Raw genomic sequence first — 14,674 nt, 5'->3', positions numbered from 1 at the left:
TTAGGATATCAAAATGAAATGCACTGGGCTACTGATGAAAATGTCTGATTTAAGTAACGTGTGCCAATGGTCTAAATCCAAAATCCAAACCTGCAAACCAGTTGGATTGTATAAAGGCAGTAAAAAAAGTCAAGTTGCATCACTGTTTTCGGTGGCCTAATGGTTAAGACAGGTGTTTGCACTGCAGTAGACCAGGGTTCAAAACCACCCCTGGGCAATAAATAAAAAAATACACTGCAGACTAATCGACTACGAAATCGATCGCAATTGCATTGCCGGCCTTAATATCTCATTAGTAAATGCTGTGTAAAGCATTCTCCCACATAATACTTTACCAACAGCCTAGTAAATGCTTTATAACTATCATGAATTACAGTATTATAAAGTGTTTATAAAGCATATATTAACCCACTTACTAACCATTTGTGCATGGCTAATTCATTACATGGATAAATGCATGCATAAAGTTTCAATGTTGTCAATCATTAACTTCCATGTTATAAACAACCTGATGAACTATTAACAACTCATGAAAAACTTTTATATTATAATATATAACATTTATAATTGATATGATACATAATTTACAAATGGTAAATACATTGTTTATAAAGTATAAAAACAGTGAATAAACACATTTTACATTAGCTTATTAATGAAGAATAAAACCTTTATGAATGTGTTAATAAATTGCTTACTAATGTGTAATAATGTATGTGAATGTGTGTGTGAGACATTGACTGAGTGATGAACCCCCAGGATGAGTCCAGGCTCTTACTCCGTTACTGCAGCATATGAAGCCCTTCTCCTTCACCTCCGTCTTCCAGTCCTCCAGCAGCTTGGGACTGAAGTTGGGGAGGCCAGGGCGAGTGTAGTTCAGCTGTGGGGAGAGAGGGGAAAATATACTGTGTGTGTGTGTGTGTGTGTGTGTGTGTGTGTGTGTGTGTGTGTGTGTGTGTGTGTGTGTGTTTGTGTGTGTGTTTGCCACCGTCATGTCTGTTACAGTAGGTTATTTTTGCTACAGTATCTATGGTGTGTAAATAAATGTGCATTTGTGTGTGTGTGTATGTGTGTTTATCACCTTTATGTCTACTAGGGAGGTTGCCTTTGGTGTCTGGACGTGTGTGTGTGTGTTTATCACCTTTATGTTTACTGGGGAGGTTGCCTTTGATGTCTGGACGAGTGTGTGAGTGTGGTGTGTGTGTGTGTGTGTGTTTGTGTGTGTGTGTGTGTGTGTGTGTGTGTGTGTGCGTGCGTGTGTGTCCAGTGCGGCGTCAGTCCTCACCCTCTTGCTGTCGGGCACCAGGTCGTCTTTGATGCGGCGCTTGGTGCCCCAGTCCTTGGCCAGCTCGTCCTCCGCGATCTCCTGCAGGTGGAACACGGCCACCTGGGCCGAGCGCCGCCGCACCCTGCCGCTGGGCGTCCGCTCAAAGTCCTCGCCGAGCCCCTCGCTCTCCCCCTCCCTCCCCCCTCTCCCTCTCCCCCTCCCTCCCCCTCTCCTGCTCCCTCTCCCCCTCCCGCTCCCTCTCCTGCTCCCTCACCTCCCGGCCGCGCTCCTTGGCGCTCCCGGCGGGCCTCTCCTGACACTCTTCTCTCCTCTCCGCCTGCGCCCGCTCCCTCCTCCCCCCCGACGGCGCCTCCTCCGGGCTCGCCTGGGGGACGAGAGGCAGAGCGGACGGGGTCAAAAAAATTCCGCGGCCAATCACAGTGCAGCAACGAGACAGCCAATCACAGCGCGGCAGTGAGACAGCCAATTCACAGCGCGGCAGCGAAGAGCCCCGTGTCCCACGGCCCCCCGGGGAGCTTACCCTCTCTCTCCCCGTGCTGCCGGAGGTGTTGTTGATGTTGTTGTTGTTGTTGGTGGTGGGCGGAGGGTGCTCGGTGCGGAGGTGGTAGTCTCTCCCGGCCTTGGAGCGGTAGGTCTTCCCGCAGTGTGCACACAGGAACACGGGCTTCTCCTCCTCCGACAGCTCCCTGCCGCAGCGCTTCTGGTGGTACTGGTAGCCCATCAGGCTGGAGAAGTGAGCCGAGCAGCCCTGTGTGTGCGTGTGTGTGTGCGTGTTGTGTGTGTGTTTGTGTGTGTGTGTGCGTACGTGCATGCGTGTGTGTATGTTGTGTGTGTGTGTGTGTGTGTGCATGTGTGTGCGTACGTGCATGCGTGTGTGTATGTTGTGTATGTGTGTGTGCGTGTGTGTGTCAGCAAAAGAATAGGAGGATTAAATGATGAATACATGTCCGAGAGGAAATCAGGTTAGTAGAGCATGGCACGGTTTTCAGGGGACACTAATTACACTTCCTCCAGACTGCAGAAGTAAAGGAAACACAGAGACGTTTCCCAGGATCAACAAATGTCATTCTAAGAGTCTGCTTTCAACATCTCCTGCTTTTTTTACACTAGAGGGAGTAATTGGAAACAGTGTTGATGTGGGCTTGGGCAGCAGGACAAGAGAAGGAGGGAAGGAGAGAAGGAGAGGTGATGGGAAAGAGATGGGAAGTGGAGGGAGGGAGAGAGTGACAGAGGGGGGTAGCGGGAGAGAGGAGGAGGGGAGAGGCAGAGGGATGGGGAAACAGGGAACATGAGGGAGAGAGAGGGAGAGAGAGAGAAAGAGAGGGAGAGAGAGGGAGAGAAAGAGAGGGAGAGAGAAAGAGAGGGAGAGAGAGAGGGAGAGAAAGAGAGGGAGAGAGAGAGGGAGAGAAAGACAGGGAGAGAGAGAGGGAGAGAGAGAGGGAGAGAGAGGACGAGAGAGGGAGAGAAAGACAGGGAGAGAGGGAGAGAGAGGGAGAGAAAGACAGGGAGAGAGAGAGGGATAGAGAGAGGGAGAGAGAGAGGACGAGAGAGGGAGAGAAAGACAGGGAGAGAGGGAGAGAAAGACAGGGAGAGAGGGAGAGAGAGGGAGAGAAAGACAGGGAGAGAGGGAGAGAGGGGATGAGAGAGGGATAGAAACAGATGGAGGGAGGGAGGGAGGGAGGGAGGGAGGGAGGGAGGGAGGGGGGACTGTTGATGCTGGAGAGAGAAATAATAGGAGAAGGGGAGGTGGATCAAATGAATACAGGGTACACAGAAGCGAGAGAGAGAGAGAGAGCGTGAGGGAGAGAGAGTGAGTGAGGGGGAGAGAGAGAGAGAGAGAGCGTGAGGGAGAGAGAGTGAGTGAGGGGGAGAGAGAGAGAGAGAGAGAGTGAGTGAGGGAGAGAGAGAGACAGAGAGAGGGAGTGAGTGAGTGAGGGAGAGAGAGCGTGAGGGAGAGAGAGAGAGAGGGAGAGAGAGAGCGTGAGGGAGAGAGAGAGAGAGGGAGAGAGGGAGTGTGAGTACATACCTCACTGGGACACTTGATTCGTCCCATCTGTTTGAGCACTCTGCGCAGCCTCTCTCTCTCCTCTTGCTCGTCCCCCGTCTGGCCTTCGCTCCCCCAGGGCTGAAGAGGGAGGGGGACAAACACGGCGTCGCACCAGCGTGTCCCCACAAAATACCCCCCCTCTCCCGACCGAAAAACCCTGCTCCCAAAATGTGTTTCTCATCAATGGCGCGCTCACGCCGTGCCAGAATCATTAAACGCTTTCATGGCGAGGCCGTTAGTCAGGGCATGTTTATGACAACTGTCAAACTAATGCTTTTGTCGAGGCCTTTCCTAGTGCCAAATACTGTCTGAGATCAGCACAACAGCTGACCGGGCAGCCGGGGGTGGGTGGGGGTGAGGGGGGGGGTGAGGTCAGAGATAGACAGGGGCCGGTGGCCTGGGGTGCATCTCCACAGGCTGCACTGGCCTCCTCCCCCCCCGTCTGTTAACATATGGGTGCAGACAGAGGGGAGGATAATTGTGATGCAGTGGTAGTCTGCGAGGGAGGAGATGAGATTCCAGCTCAGAGGAATTACATCTCCCCCCTCTTACCCAAAGTAAATCATGTCACGCTCGGCCCCGAGGGCTACAGAGCAGACACAGCCAGCGCTAGCCTGGACCCAGCCAGGCAGAGGGGCCAGAAAACACATACACATGTATTTATTAAATCCATCACTGAGAAAGACAGAGAGAGTGATACATGGAAAGAGGCAGAGAGGAGGAGGGGGGGGGTAGAGGTAGAGATGGAGAGGTGGGGGAGGGAGATAGAGAGATAGAGAGATGGAGAAAGAGAGGGAGAGGAGGGGGAGAGAAATAGAGATAGAGAAAGAGAGGGAGAGGAGGGGGAGAGAGACAGAGAGATAGAGAGATTGAGAAAGAGAGGGGGAGGGAGACAGAGTTGGAGAAAGAGAGGGAGAGGAGGGGGAGGGGGAGGGAGACAGAGATATGGAGAAAGAGAGGGAGAGGAGGGGGAGGGAGATAGAGAGATGGAGAAAGAGAGGGAGAGGAGGGGGAGGGAGACAGAGATAGAGATGGAGAAAGAGAGGGGGAGGGAGACAGAGAGATGGAGAAAGAGAGGGAGAGGAGGGGGAGGTGGGGAGGGAGACAGAGAGATGGAGAAAGAGAGGGAGAGGAGGGGTATTGCAGTAACAACAGCGACAGCAAGGTCAAACTCAGCAGGTGGCCTCAGTCCTTCTGTCATCCTGCTGAGGCTTCCCAATGCACTTGGGCTCGACCATGTGACCCACGGACACACCAAGCCCGGATTTGCAACAACAACAACAACAACAACAAACGCTGACGGCATCAGTGCGCCTGGGCGGAGCTTCTCGTGGGTCATGACCCTGAAATGATGCGCTGAAGGGCCCCCGTCCTCAGACTGGCGGCCATGGCATCCTGGGGTGCCGTGGCAACAGGCCACAGGTGCCGCACAGAATCTCTGTCTATTAACATTTTTTTCATACTAGAGTGCCCATAGAATAAAACCACATACATGTTTTAAAACATGTCGAAACAGATTAAATCAGCTAATGGCTAATGTTAATAAACACATGTATATAATTCATACGGGGAAAAAATCCTGTTAAAATGCATATTTCTGCGGCAACTGTTTCTGAGACATATAGTGTGTGTGTGTGTGTGTGTGTGTGTGTGTGTGTTGCTAGGATAACACCCCATGATGCTTCGATATGTTCCTCCTAATTGCAGGGGATCCTGTTGGCAGGACGCCCTCTCTGTCCAAAGCGATAGCAACCTATTTGAAAAACACTCAAGGAAAGATTTGAGTCTCATTTCCCTGCTACAAATAAAGACGACGACTGGATCTGAGATCCTTTCAACTCACTCATCAGCAAAGAACCTGCCTAATGTCCGGGAGGAACTGTCAGTTAAAGTGAGGAGGAATGTGTTTGGAAACATCACACAGCTGCTTGTGGAACATTATTGATCTCTGACTGCGCCATCAGCGTGTTGTTATCATCTCTGATGTAGGCGACGCGAAAAACCAGAGAACGCAGTGGCGGCCGGCGGAGCGAGGTCTATGAGCTGTGTCCTCGTCAAATTCCTCCAGCATCAAGAGACTGTGCTCTCAATGTGTGTCCCACTAAAATAGCTGTGACAGCTCCATAACTGCACTTGCGTTTTGTTTTCTTACATTCTGCAAGGCAGTTTTAAGATTTGAACAACGACGTTTTTCAATTTACATCGTTATTTATCTATAGATTGTTCCAAACAGTAGGCTATCGAAATAAATGGACATGAACTGTTGAGTGGTTGAGAAACACTGAAGTTGATTCACTTTATACAGTATAATTAATGTCCGTCTACTGAATACATTCTTACGATAAATATCCAAGGTGTCTTTTATTGCTTAAAGGGTGTTACAGTAAGCAAACCATTTGTTTTCTGATTTGAGGGTTACAGTGTTTTTAAATGTTTTTTCACCAAAAAAAAGGGGGGACCATGGTTTAGAAATGTTAGGGAACTACTGGTGTAGGGGGTTGACTTAGACGTTTGTTGTTTATTTACTGTATTTACAGTATGTCACCAGCCATTTTGAATGGTTTTGGGACGGTAGGGATACATAAAGGTGTGCGTGTCTTCTAAAGCAGGGTGGGCGTGTCTTCTAAAGCAGGGTGGGCGTGTCTTCTAAAGCATGGTGAGCGAGTGTGTCTTCTAAAGCAGGGTGGGCGAGTGTGTCTTCTAAAGCAGGGAGCATGTCTTCTAAAGCAGGGTGAGCATGTCTTCTAAAGCCTGGTGAGCATGTCTTCTAAAGCAGGGTGAGCATGTCTTCTAAAGCAGGGTGAGCATGTCTTCTAAAGCAGGGTGAGCATGTCTTCTAAAGCAGGGTGAGCATGTCTTCTAAAGCAGGGTGAGCATGTCTTCTAAAGCAGGGTGAGCATGTCTTCTAAAGCAGGGTGGGCGTGTCTTCTAAAGCCTGGTGAGCATGTCTTCTAAAGCAGGGTGAGCATGTCTTCTAAAGCAGGGTGGGCGTGTCTTCTAAAGCAGGGTGAGCATGTCTTCTAAAGCAGGGTGGGCGTGTCTTCTAAAGCAGGGTGAGCATGTCTTCTAAAGCACGGCGAGCATGTCTTCTAAAGCAGGGTGAGCATGTCTTCTAAAGCAGGGTGGGCGTGTCTTCTAAAGCAGGGTGGGCGTGTCTTCTAAAGCAGGGTGAGTGTGTCTTCTAAAGCAGGGTGAGCATGTCTTCTAAAGCAGGGAGCATGTCTTCTAAAGCAGGGTGGGCGTGTCTTCTAAAGCAGGGTGAGTGTGTCTTCTAAAGCAGGGTGAGCATGTCTTCTAAAGCAGGGTGGGTGTGTCTTCTAAAGCAGGGTGGGCGTGTCTTCTAAAGCAGGGTGGGCGTGTCTTCTAAAGCAGGGTGGGTGTGTCTTCTAAAGCAGGGTGAGCATGTCTTCTAAAGCAGGGTGAGCGTGTCTTCTAAAGCAGGGTGAGTGTGTCTTCTAAAGCAGGGTGAGCGAGTGTGTCTTCTAAAGCAGGGAGAGTGTCTTCTAATGCAGGGTAGGCGTGTCTTCTAAAGCAGGGTGGGCGTGTCTTCTAAAGCAGGGAGTATGTCTTCTAAAGCAGGGTGGGCGTGTCTTCTAAAGCAGGGTGGGCGTGTCTTCTAAAGCAGGGTGGGCGTGTCTTCTAAAGCAGGGTGGGCGTGTCTTCTAAAGCAGGGTGGGCGTGTCTTCTAAAGCAGGGTGGGCGTGTCTTCTAAAGCAGGTGGGTCTGCGGCCAACAAGGTTATAGAACAACGGGGCCAGACTGAGGACTAACGAGAGGCTCCAGCTGCCCTACTTCACCTCTACTAAACACAGCATGGCATAAATCATCTTCACAATCTCATTAGGTACTGTGTGGTGGTAAACAACACACACACACACACATCCGCACACAAAAGTGAATATTTGGCCCATGAGCAAGACCATTAATCTTTCATGATACTTTTGAAACAGGCGCTGGTGAATAATTCACCAATGTTCATTGGAGCAGCGTTGGGCTAATGCAGGACGGCAATGTTATCTTAATGAGCCTCCTGGCTGCAGATAGAACGCCGTTCCAGGATGGAGGATGAGGGCCTCCCACCACAAGCACATCGACCAGCGCAACACACCACAACACAACACGGATCCCAAGCTCTGGGTGAGATCATCAGCTCGTTTTGTGTTTGGGTCGGTTTGTGGAGGCGGTTCTGGAGATGCTCCTGAAATCCTGAGCCGACACGGCCGTGGTCTGTGGGTCAGCCGGAACATTTTAACCATCTGACCCACATAAACCTAAGGGTCTTAAACCTGACCCTGTATGGGAGGTAGAGGTCTTCACAGGTCGGGTAAATCCGAGAGGACCCGAACCGGACCTGAGACCGTACGGGTCCGGGTCCACATTTCCACGCTTTTATTATGGTCAATTGGGTTCGGGTGGATCCGATTCTATTATCGGGTCTGTTTATCATTATGCGTAATACCCGAGAGAAACACATGACGCAAATTCAGTGAGACCGCGGCCGCGACGCGAGCGGAGACACGGCAGCCACCACCAGTAGCCTACCTTGTGAAAAATAAGCTGAAAGAAAATGAATATAAAGAGGTCAAACCTAGCAGCAGCTTTGTGTAGCCTTATTTATTTACTGCCGTTTCATTTCCATGCTGCCACATCACAGCCTGACAAAACAGCGATTGATCCTGTCGAGATTGAGAGGATGAATCGCAATTCCATCCAACTGTGATGCAACAGCATGCAAGCCAACAGCCGTGAGCTAAGCGATTAATGCTACTAGGCTACTTGCTACTACTACCTGTCGGATCCGTAAAATACCCGATCCGACTCGGGTCTCGGGTCTCTGTCCTACTCCTGCTCTCGGACAAAATCGGGTCCGGTATACATATATTTTTTTTAAAGATCGCATTTAGTTGGATCTCGGAACGAATGTCTCGGGTCCATCTCGGTTTCGGGTCCACATTTTAGACCCGAGAAGACCTCTAACGGGAGGTCAAGGATCAAGATAAAAAATAAAATAAAAAAAAGAACCCAAAAAATGTCAGCGTCACCTTTCACCTCACAACAGCTGACCCATGATAGTGAGCTTAGTGAGCTTAGTGGTCGATAGACAAAATTACATCAATCAATCTTTCTACTCCTTTTCCATCATGTACTGCAAGCAGTGTCTGTGTGCGTGTGTGTGCATGCATGTGTGTGTGTGCCTGCCTGCATCGTGGTCGAATGTGTGCGAGTGTGTCCGTACCTTGGTGCTGTGTTCAGCCATGGTGTGGTAGTTGAGACCGGCCTTGGACCTGAACTGTTTCTGGCACTGCTGGCACTTCAGGGCATCCTGGAGCTGCAAGGGTGAAAGGTCACATGGAGGTCAACGGCCGTCTGCTTTCTGTACATAAGCTTCTCCCGAGTGCAATTTTTATCTGAGCCGGCGATTCGACAACATTCTCCACATATAATAGTCTCTGTTATTAGCTGACATATACCATTATGGCTGAAATGTTGTTTTATTGCTGGCAGAGGACATATCAGGGGCCTTCAGGAGCCGGTGAGTGGCCCTGATCACAGGGGCCAAGCGTTGCGGTATTGATCTGGAGAGGGAGGTGTTGTCTCTGTGGCTGACCCTGAGGAAAAAACGCCGGTCCTATCACAGCTTAATGGCAGAACTGTCACTTTTATAGAGTCACATGGACGACCGGACCATGGCTTCATCACAACCTGCCTCCCATAACGACTCGTCCTCAAGAGGGACTCGGTTGACCTGAGGACTAATCACAGGGGTTTTTACTGCCCGTTCGCTTCCATCGGATACTCTACACTCCCAGAGTAAAACGGATTAGTCTAGAATGACTTCCTCTGCTCGTCTGCTCTACTCTGTCTCCATTAAGGTGACGTAGGAAAGCAGCAGCGAGTGTGTTTCTACCAGCTGTCCTCTACCGTCTACACCACTGTCCTGGTGCCGCAGAGGATGTACTTCCTGAGAAACCTGAAGAAATTAAGACCACCAAAGAAAATGGTGGTGCTCTTCTACACCTCCATCATCGAGTCCATCCTCACCTCCTCTATCACCATCTGGTACTCCGCCGCTACAGCTAAAGACAGGGCCAGACTGCAGTCATCCGATCCGCTGAGAGGGTGATCGGCTGAACTTGCCCTCCCTCCTGGTCCAACCTGCCCCTCCCTCCTGGTCCAACCTGCCCTCCCTCCTGGTCCTGCTCAAGTCCAAGACCCTGAAGCGGGACAGGAAGATGGCGGCCGACCCCTCCCACCCCGGCTATAATCTCTTTGTGTTGCTCCCCTCAGGCAGGAGGCTGCGGTCCATCAGGACTACATCTGCACGCCACAGAGGCAGCTTCTTCTCCACGGCCATCAGCCTCTTCAACAAGGCTGGTGTCCCCCTCTGACCCCCCCCCCCCCATTGACTGACACTTGACAACTGAACATACTGGGCATAGGACACACCGCACTCACATATCACTCCGCACACACCACATACACACATTACACTTTACACACCACTGTATACACACTGACTGCACTACACTTTGCATATTGTTTTGAATCTAATCTTATTTTGCACTAGTTTTCGTACTTGCTCCTTGCACTGTCCTGTCTCGTCTCTGCGCCCTATCCATTGTTGTCTAGTATGTTGAAAAATGACAACGACAACGACAATAAAACAGATTCTGATTCCGATTCTGATGAGGTGGCGAAGACAAGGGGGAGGACGCCACTTTAGACTATTAAGATGCAACCGCAGTATCCCTCCCCCGGCTCTCCAATCAATACAGTCGATCTGTCTACCCATGCCCGGTGAGCCCTAGCGGTCCTCAGGGAGAGAGAGAGGTGTCTAGTAGCATGCCTGAGTCATCCTGCTGACCAGAGCGCTGTGTTGGTGGTTGTCCGGTCAGAGAGACACAACTCCAGCCGGGGGGGGAGGGGGCTTCAGCTCAAACACACGACAGGTGACCAGGAAAGCGCACATCTCAACAGATGAAGTTGGGCGTTTAGTAAAGATGACAGGAAAACTAAGTTTACGTTAGCACTTGTGATAGTTGAAGAGATTTGCATAATTTAACTGCACAGCAGCTGGTCAGCAACTTGGTTATCCATGTCAAATGAACCACGCTGGTAGTCGAGGCTGATGTCGCTTCCGGAAAATGGTCACGTGATATGGGGTGTGATGAGGCGAACGTGGGAGTTTCAAAAGTCTCAGTTTCGGCCCGTTCACGCTACAACGCAATCCGAAAAGTGTTCAAACTAAACCTGGGTCAGGAGTGTTTTCAAAATGGCCCCATCGCCGGAGTACTGTGAACGCAAGGCCTAAACGTACTTTTTTTTTTTTTTAAAGGAAACCATTTGTAACACATATTACCATAAAATCCCTTTTAAACATACAATAAAACAGATCTTGAAGTTTGACTGAACAAGAGGCCAGGTCAGCGTTTGTCCTCTTTCTCCCATCGTCTGAGCGATGGTAAATGAAAGACAGATGCACGGCTCTGGCAGAAAACGATCTAAACACACAGTATATAAGGAACACATGGGACAGGATTAAGGGTGAGCGTCAACTTATGTATGGTGGTTTATTCAACAGTGAGTGGGAAAGGCTATTCTCCATTTACAACAATGAAAGACAGATGCGCCGGCTAACACTGTGGTTGGAAATGTTGGTGGTGGCAGAGAGTGTCAGATACCGGGATATATATATATATATATATATATATATATATATATATATATATATATATATAGAGGCTTGTCCATTGAGGCAGGGGAGGACTGTCCTCCTCAGTTTTTGGAGAGAAGAGAGGGATTAAAATATAAATATATGAATTTATTTATTCATAATTAATATTATCTCAGTTTTGTTCATAAAGCAGGTTTTCCCTATGGATAAAAACCCATTATTGAAATTCTAAAGCTCCAACATTGACATCTATAAGATGCAGCTGGAGCTTCCATAGATATCTATGGAAGGGAGGCTAGCCTCCCTTAGGGCGGGTTCTTTTCTCTTAAATCAATGTAAAGCCTTTTTTTCTTGCTAATTTGTGATTGGCCAAAACGCTGAAAAATTACCGCAAGGGAGGCTAGTACTCCGGCCCTGTCTGAACAGGATTCAGATATTGACATTTTGTTAGTCCAATCACATTCCAGATTCCAGATTTACCACAGTGAAGGCCGATTGAGTCGGCGTTGATGTCTGTGTTTCTCTTCCCTGTACCATTGGAGACTTTTTGTGTGTTCGTAGCTCCATAATATAATACATCCGAAAGTATTATGGGACATATTATACATCAAACTGTTCCTCTATTTGTCTTGATTCTAGCCATCTAAATATCTAAGCTGACATAAATACTTTTTGAGCTAGAGCCGTCTGAACACGACAGTTCCACTGGCTGGCTATAGCCGGTAACGTTAGCTGTGAGGTGCACGTCAGGCTACGGCATAGGCAGGCGCGCAGATTGGCTGGAGGCGCAAACTCGGCAACTCGTCCAAAACATTTCTAGAAACTGGCTCGCAACACCGGATCGGAGAAATCCACAGCCTGGCTCCTGCTTGCGTGAGAATTGATCGCTTTGCGGTGCTTATTCCTCATCCAGTGATGGATGGGTGGATGGAAAACTTTCAACTGAATGTTCATATTGTTCTGATAATTGTAGGCTATAGCAACATAAGAGTGGCAGCTTTGACAGCAACCCAAATGAGCTAATCCCATAGCTGTACCATTGCTAGCTAGCCATGAGCGAACTGTTGGATACTGCATTTGCTGTGCAACGTATTCCATTGTCCAGTTGTCAAATCTATTTGCCAACAAACTGTTTGAGAGCCAGCACACCTCAGTGTCCCCTAATCAAAAACATTTTTCATATATCACCCAACCTCTCCAGCACCTCACCAATATCAATTCTACAAGAGTACAATCCATTACAACAACTATTGCTTACAATGTTTTATTGTTGTTTTGTAATATTTTATCATGAATATGATAAATAAATGCTGCATGTAGTTAAAGAAAGTGTTATTCAGTTTTTCATATGCTAAAACTGACTGTAAATCCGCATTTTAAAGTTGATATTTCAAATAATAACTGACTGAGTGAAAGTGCCCCCTGGCGCCCATGGGCGGTTTGCCTCTCTTCCTCCTGTCCTCCTCAGTTTTTTGAGTCACCAGCCGCCACTGATATATATATATCCCAAGTCTTACTTGACGTCCCGCCCCCCTCGGTTGTGTTTGATTGACAGCTGGGCGGTCCACTCACCTTCTGGCAGATATATATATCCCAAGTCTTACTTGACGTCCCGCCCCCCTAGGTTGTGTTTGATTGACAGCTGGGCGGTCCACTCACCTTCTGGCAGATCTCCATGTGCTTCTTGAGGCCCAGCACAGTCTTCCTGGTGACGATGGAGCAGGTGGGACAGACCACCTCGCCGCGCTCGGAGATGGCGTGGTGCCACTGGGCATCGGCTGGAGGGCCCGCTGTGCCACACACAGTCAATCAGACAAAGCAGTTTCCCTGCACGTTCACAGAAATACTGCTTTCTGAAAGAGATTATTTCGGGCGTGTTGGAGCAGATACATGAGAGACGTGATGTTGCGCGGTACCAGAGCTGAGGGGTGGTGCGTCTCTCCTGGAGCCCGAGACGGGAGGCTTCCTCTGGGGCTCCTCGCTGTACGGGCCCCCCTCAGCCCTCTTGGCTCGCCCCGCCTTCAGCTTCTCCTCCACCTTGGTCATTCCTTGGTCAGAGAGAGAGAGAGAAAGAGAGAAAGAGAGAGAGAGAGAGAGAGAGAGAGGGAGAGAGAGACGGAGAGAGAGAGCGAGAGCGAGAGAGAGAGAGAGAGAGAGAGAGAATGAGAGCAAGAGAGGGAGAGAGAGAGAGAAAGAGAGAGAGAGAGAGAATGAGAGCGAGAGAGAGAGAGAGAGAGAGAGCAGGGGAGAAAGATTCTCAGTAAGGAAGACAGAGCTCTCACAAACATGTGTTCTCATCTGCTTTATGAATGTGTGCAGGGTGAGTCAGTTAGCTTCTCAAAGTGCATGAGAGATTTCCGTCCTAGTGATTGTGTGTGTGTGTGTGTGTGTGTGTGTCTGAGTCACTGAGACATTAGCAGGATATGAAACACGTCTCCAGACCTCTCCACATTAATGGGCCAGTGGTGCCAACTCATACCAGCACACTACAGATTAATAACCAGTCACACACTACACCACACGCTACACACAGCATGCTACTTTCAGGAGTACCTGGTCCCTTCCAAGTACTAGTTATTAGGTGAATCATCACAGGAAGACTAATGGAGCCTATTGTACTGTAATGAGTCCATTATGACAAGGCATTTTAACATGTCTAAAAACAATCGTGCCAAAAACACGCCTGGGTTCGATTCCCCCATGGGCTGTCTATCTCCCGGACCATTCTGTGTGGAGTTTGAATGTTCTCCCCGTGCTCACTCGGGTTCCCTCCACATAGAACCCACAATGAAAAATATGCAGGAGAACAGATGCCCTTCAGTCCTGTCCCTGACCAGGACCTGGACTGAGCACTTGGACCTGGTCCCCGGGACGCCACTGACGAGGCTGCCCACTGCTCCTGGCTGCCCCTGGAGGAGGACAGCTTGGATGGGAGAAACGCAGAGGACAAATTTAATTGGCGACCGCTTCGGCGTGTGTGTGTGTGTGTGTTCTGCGTCGCCGCCCACTGCAACGCATGATGTGTGTCGCAAGCTGTATGACAAGAAATAAAAACGACTTTGAAAGTCGCCGTGTTTGTTTGTTCGTAAAAGAGAAATGAAGGAGAAAAGACCTTTTAGTCCGAACGTCCCCGATATGGAGGGCTGCTCGCCGGTGAACTTCTTGGGAGTTTTCTGCTTCCGTCCTGGCTCAAGGGGAACATCGACATCAAGAAATGGTCAAACACAGTCAAAACCGCCCTAACGTAACACATCCATATCCTCGTACCGTAGGAGGATCTGTCATAAGTAGAAACTGTTAACCTACTGCCACTGCATTATAGGTACGGTGGAGAAGTTCCAGTGTGTTCCGGGTGTGATGACATGATATATATATATATATGCTCTCCGCCACAGGTGTAGTAATCTTACTGTGCCTCATCCTCTCGGGGTCCTCGTCGGGGAAGGGGGGAGGGAGGCTGCCCCCCTCGCTCTCGCTGCCCCCCGGGGTGACGGGGGAGGAGTCGGAGGACGAGGCCTGATGCTGCTGCTGCTGGAGGAACTGCAGCTGGGCGTGGGGGGCATGCTGCTTCCTGTCTCCCCTCTGGGGGGCCAGCTCCCCGTTCTGGGAGGGCGAAGACACTTCCTGGGTCTTCTTCACTTTGAAGAAGACCGGCGATGGGGGG

The 14,674-nt window shown here is 49.5% G+C and overlaps 1 protein-coding gene across 1 annotated transcript in view; it reads right to left on the bottom strand.

Moving 5' to 3' along the window:
* Positions 1–14,674, bottom strand: part of LOC311315015 (zinc finger protein 512B-like) — a 43,611-nt gene that overhangs the window by 5,695 nt on the left and 23,242 nt on the right. Inside the window, 10 exon segments of the mRNA XM_084445589.1 lie at positions 779–880; positions 1,286–1,451; positions 1,453–1,652; positions 1,809–2,036; positions 3,315–3,413; positions 8,572–8,664; positions 12,670–12,800; positions 12,927–13,058; positions 14,123–14,194; positions 14,421–14,674. The exon segment at positions 14,421–14,674 is cut by the window's right edge and continues 15 nt beyond it. Of these exon segments, the coding sequence (XP_084301715.1) occupies positions 779–880; positions 1,286–1,451; positions 1,453–1,652; positions 1,809–2,036; positions 3,315–3,413; positions 8,572–8,664; positions 12,670–12,800; positions 12,927–13,058; positions 14,123–14,194; positions 14,421–14,674 (1,477 nt within the window).

This window comes from Borostomias antarcticus (assembly GCF_949987555.1).
Source record: "Borostomias antarcticus genome assembly, chromosome: 11".
In the NCBI taxonomy this organism is placed as follows: domain Eukaryota; kingdom Metazoa; phylum Chordata; class Actinopteri; order Stomiiformes; family Stomiidae; genus Borostomias; species Borostomias antarcticus.
Note: the sequence above shows the minus strand (reverse complement) of the source record. Positions and strands in the feature narration are given on the sequence as shown.